A 5,269-nucleotide genomic window follows, 5' to 3' on the forward strand; every position below is an offset into this window, starting at 1 on the left:
TTCCATGTACAAATCAATCCCTGTGTGTTATGCTTTCATAATCATAACATATCCATTACATTTCCCAGACAACTACGGCTATGAAGAGATCCGCTCCTTTGTGGAGAACAAGACTCCGGGTAAGAACCGAACGGCAGACTTCCTGTGTTACAACCGGAAGGCCCTGAGTCGCGTCTACCCCAAAGGCCAGCGCGTGGACTCCTCCAACTACGACCCCTACCCACTGTGGGCCTGCGGCTGCCACATGGTGGCGCTCAACTTCCAGACTGCAGGTCAGTAGAATGGCCACGTGGTGGCGCTAGACTTCCAGACTGCAGGTCAGTAGCCTGGTGTTATATACAGTAGGTTATCGTGGTAGGGAGAGAGGGAGGGAGAGATGAGGAGGATAGAGGAGAGGGGAGGAGGGGATACAAGAGGAGAGGAGAGGGGAGAGAAGGAGAGGAGAGGAGTGGGGAGCGGAGGAGAATGAGAGAAGAGAGAAGCGAGAAGCGAATATGAGAGAAGAGGAGGGGAGAGAAGGAGAGGAGAGGAGTGGAGAGGGGAGCGGAGGAGAGGAGAGGAAGAGAGGAGAGGAGTGAGGAGGAGAGGAGAGGAGTGAGGAGGAGAAGAGAGGAGAGGAGAGGAGAAAGCTGTGTTGTTCATATAAACAGATTATGATGTATTTGTGTATGAGCCATATACTGTAGGTCCCCTGTGGACCATATGTACTGAACAATGTATGCAGTCACTGCAATGCAAGTCGCTTTTGATAAAAGCGTCAGCTAGGGCATATATATATATATATATATAGAGAGAGAGAGAGAGAGAGAGAGAGAGAGAGAGAGAGAGAGAGAGAGAGAGAGAGAGAGAGAGAGAGAGAGAGAGAGAGAGAGAGAGAGAGAGAGAGAGAGAGAGAGAGAGAGATAGACTGGGTCCACCCCTAGTGGTTAAAACTCTGTGGTTTATGACCTTCATTTCATTTAGAGGGAGTGCGCCCTCTAGTGTTATAACTCATGTATGGTATGTGTCTGCAGATAAGTACACCCAGCTCAACAGCTCCCTCTTCAGTCTGAACGGGCGTACGGGCTACGTGCTGCAGCCAGAGATGATGCGTGCGGAAAGCTACGAGCCGGAGAAGAAACATGTCAAGTTTAATATAGATGTCAGAGTAAGAACCCAAACTAGATGCCTACTCACCTCCTGCCTACTGTCACCACCCTATCACTCCTATGACGACCCCCACAACAGGCCTCCCTCTTCAGTGACAACATTTGTCTTTGAATGTGGAATGAGAAGCTTCAAAGCTTTGGTTGTTAGTTTTCAACTAAAGGACGTATTTTATTGTCGTTATTACCCTGCTTGAATAACTTTATTTGACTTCCCCTTTTTCATATGTGATTTGAGCTCTCTCTAACATTGTTTTAATGTATTGAGGTTGTTCTAATCTAAAGTATGGTCTTATCAGCAGTTATGTTGATGTGACACAGTAAGTGTACTCTGCTGCCCTCTGCAGGTGATTGCTGCCAGGCACCTTCCTAAACCAGGCCGCAGCATCGCTAGCCCCTTTGTAGAGATCGAGCTGTGTGGACATACAGAGGAGAGCAAGTTCAAGACTGTCGTCTACCGTAAGGAGAGGGAGAAAGAAAGGGGTTGGAGGGATGGAGGGATGGAGAGGGGATGGTGTGGTGATGGAAAGAGGGGATGGAAGGAGAATGGATATAAGTGCAATGCAACGTCAAAGTAAATAAATAAGATGAAGTATATCAAGAGACTGTGCCTGTATCTCAGTAGTGTAGGGTGGCCTCCTCTCCTCGGCCGCGTTCCTAAATTAGCTCTGAGGGCGCCGGAGCGTCCACGTGACTGCCTCTTCGTCCAATCAAATTACTTGGTCCCTTTATGATGTTCAACCCAGTGTGCGCTCCAGGCGAATTTACGAACGCAGGCCTTGTCTCTCTTCCCTCATGTCTGTTGATGTGCTCAGACAGGTACAGGTGATAGAGGAGAGACCCATCACAGAAATATAATGAGTAGAAGGGACATGCTACCTCCAAACATGGCAGTTTGGCTAGTACACCAAAAAGATAGCCGATACAGAATTGTAATAAATAAGTGCTATTGTAATCATTGACTGCGTTTACCTGCACACCATAATCCTGTATTAAGCGGCTTATGCTCAATCTTCCGATTGGGCAAGTGTCATGTAAACGCGTACCAAATCCACTTAAGGCCATAAGCTGATTTGGCAATATTCCGATTAAGACCCCTGGCGTACACCTGATCGAATCGGAATATTGTGACATCAGCAGGAGTGTTAGCTAAATTGCGGTTCAAAAGCGCAAGTAGGAGAACACAATAACGGAGGACTGTGTTGGAAACAAGCATTATGGCTTAGCTGTGGGTTAACGCCCGCTCAACGACCACAACCAAGCTACCAACACTAACGTTACTATAGTAACAACTATTGTCCCTTCCGCCGAATCGGAATATGCCAAACAGAATACTCCAGTTGCTACAGCACATGTAAACACCTTAATCAGAATATTCCAATAACCCGATTATTGACCTTAATCGGATTATGGTGTGCATGTAAACGCAGTCATTGTTACTGCACAATAGAACACAGAGAGAAGCTTCAGAGGCAGCGCCATAGCAACTAAGCCAATGTCAGTTGAGTTTCGTGGGTTGTTAATAAAGCTGTAAAGTAAAACTTCCAAATGGGACACCACAAAATGTTGTCACCCTTCACGTTTCCAGGGGCCAATTAAGTCTTAAGTCTGACTGTGATTCAGATTTAGGATAGACTTAGTCTAATTTCACCTATTGCATAAAAGTGGCGTACACTTGGCTAACCTAAGTAATATTGGGGAATTTCCCAAACATAACTAAAATTCAATCAAAGCAAATAAAATGGCAGTTAATTTTTTATGACTAGTCAGCTGTTGCTAGAGCAACATACTGTACCTCTCACATAGAATTTAGCCTGGGGATAGGCAGTATAGCTTTTGGGGCTTAAAGTAAGTCAGTCTTAATGTTTATGGGTAACTAAATGTAACTAGTCTAGGTAACTAGTCGTATAGCTAGCTACCCATAGACCAGTCTTAATTAAGTTTATGCAACTGGCCTCTGATCAGTGAAGATTGGGAATCAAACTCAGAAGAATCAGAATCAGAAGAGGAGACAATGGGAGGAAACCCGTTTAGACCATTGAGACATTGGGTGTGTTGTATTTGTGTTGCTGAAGGCGTATGTGTTTCCCTCAGGTGATAACGGTCTGAACCCAGTCTGGAAGGCTCCGTCCGAGCCGGTGATCTTCCCGGTGTACGAGCCTGAGCTCACCTTCCTGCGCTTCGTGGTCAACGAGGAGGACATGTTCTCTGACCCCAACTTCCTGGCCCAGGCCACCTTCCCTGTTAAAGGCATCCGCTCAGGTAGGACAAACACACACATACACATACATGGATGTGCACGCACACACACACACACGCACAAACATGCACATACACACACGAACGTGCACACACACACACACACGGACGTGCGCGCACACACATGGACGTGCACTCGCACGTGCACACAGACACACACACACGCACGTGCATGCGCACACACACACACAAAATCACAGACGCACACACACATGCACACACACACCCACACACACAATCACAGACGCAGACACACACACATGCACACACACACACAATCTCAGAGACACACGCGCACACACACACACACAAAATCACAGACGCACACACACACACAGAGATTCACTGTATTCTGCGTTTTGACAGGCTACCGGTCAGTTCCTCTGAAGAATGGCTTCAGCGAGAACATCGAGCTGGCGTCTCTACTAGTCTACATCGATGTTCAGCGGGTGGAGGTGAGACACACACACACACACACACACACACATACACAAAGAAACACGCATGCGCACACACACACACAAAGAAGCACGCACACACACACACACACACACACAAACACACACACACACGCACACACACACACACACACAAAGAAACACACACACACACACACACCGGACTTGAAATGTGTGTCAGTGAGCCTGTGTCTCTGTCTCTCTCTCAGAAAGCCGAGGAGGAGCTCTACTCGTCCTCCAGCCAGCTGCGGAAGAGGCAGGCGGAGCTAGGCAACGAGCTCTTCCTGTACGACACACACTCCAACCTCAACCGCTCAGCCCCCCCGCAGCGCCGCGACGACCTCATGAGAGAGTTCAGCACCAACGAGAAACAGCTGATGAGGATCCAAGACACCTGCAAACAGAAGTAAGGCCTGGTGATGATGATGATGATGATGATGATGATGATGATGACTGTGATGATGATGGTGATGATGATGGTGATGACTGTGATGATGATGATGATGATGATGATGGTGGTGGTGGTGATGGTGATGACAGTGATGATGATCATAATGATGATCATCATATTGTTATTTATTGGTCTTGACCATCCTCTCTTATGTTTCAGGATAAAGGAGAAGAAAATCAACAACAGCAAGTTCAACAGCTATTCCCCATAGGGCGTCTCACGAGCCCTCTTCTGTCCTGTGCGTCCATCAAAAGCTTCCCTTCCTCCTCTTCTGTGCGTCGGCCAGCTGCTTCCCTGTCTAGGTGGAACTACAGACATGTTGTTCCCCCCACTCACCTCCCTAAAACTCTTCAGTCTGACCAGGTTCCTGTCCAGAAACAACCCCTGGCCCCTGTAGGACACTGGTGTAGATCTGACAGGTTTGGGATGGATTCACCAAGATGATAATCTAAATATAGATCTGACAGGTTTGAGATAGATTCACCAAGATGATAGTCTAAGTAACTCCACTGATAGGCTTAATGGAATATTGCAATACCTATCCAACCCTCTCATATCTACAGCAGGGCAGGCTAGTGGAGGTAGAAATCGGAGGATGGGCTCATTGTAAATCATGGAATGAGGAATGGTATTGTGTGTTTGATACTCTACACAAGATTCCTTGCTGGAGCAATCACTCTGCTATCAACCCGCCCGAGTTGACAGAATGTCTCTGTTCGTGCTGTCACCAGTGCAACGAATGGGAAAGATAGCAGGTGTCTCCTTTAGCTCTATAACTCTATACGTCTGTTTCTGCTTCTTATGGTGTTCTTGCATAGTTTATGTATTTGTTTATTGTTTGCATGATGGTTTTTTTATTTTTATGAATTGGTTGATAGGATGAGAAGTCGATTAGCAACATTTCAGTTATATTGCTTTGATAATGTCTGTTTATATTGTCTTTCAAGGTTCCTCTG

General features: G+C 46.7%; 1 protein-coding gene across 1 annotated transcript in view; it reads left to right on the top strand.

Moving 5' to 3' along the window:
• plcg2 (phospholipase C, gamma 2) overlaps positions 1 to 4,578 on the top strand; it is a gene marked incomplete at its 5' end in the record, with an annotated part of 21,325 nt that extends 16,747 nt beyond the window's left edge. Inside the window, 7 exons of the mRNA XM_080545441.1 lie at positions 69 to 272; positions 1,014 to 1,147; positions 1,493 to 1,604; positions 3,240 to 3,407; positions 3,771 to 3,859; positions 4,072 to 4,268; positions 4,473 to 4,578. Coding sequence (XP_080401567.1) covers positions 69 to 272; positions 1,014 to 1,147; positions 1,493 to 1,604; positions 3,240 to 3,407; positions 3,771 to 3,859; positions 4,072 to 4,268; positions 4,473 to 4,524 — 956 coding nt within the window. The 3' untranslated portion in view covers positions 4,525 to 4,578. The remainder of the gene's footprint in view (positions 1 to 68; positions 273 to 1,013; positions 1,148 to 1,492; positions 1,605 to 3,239; positions 3,408 to 3,770; positions 3,860 to 4,071; positions 4,269 to 4,472) is intronic.
• Between the last annotated feature and the right edge of the window lie 691 nt (positions 4,579 to 5,269).

The sequence above is a fragment of the Nansenia antarctica genome (genome assembly GCF_963989245.1).
Source record: "Nansenia antarctica genome assembly, chromosome: 14".
Taxonomy (NCBI): Eukaryota; Metazoa; Chordata; class Actinopteri; order Argentiniformes; family Microstomatidae; genus Nansenia; species Nansenia antarctica.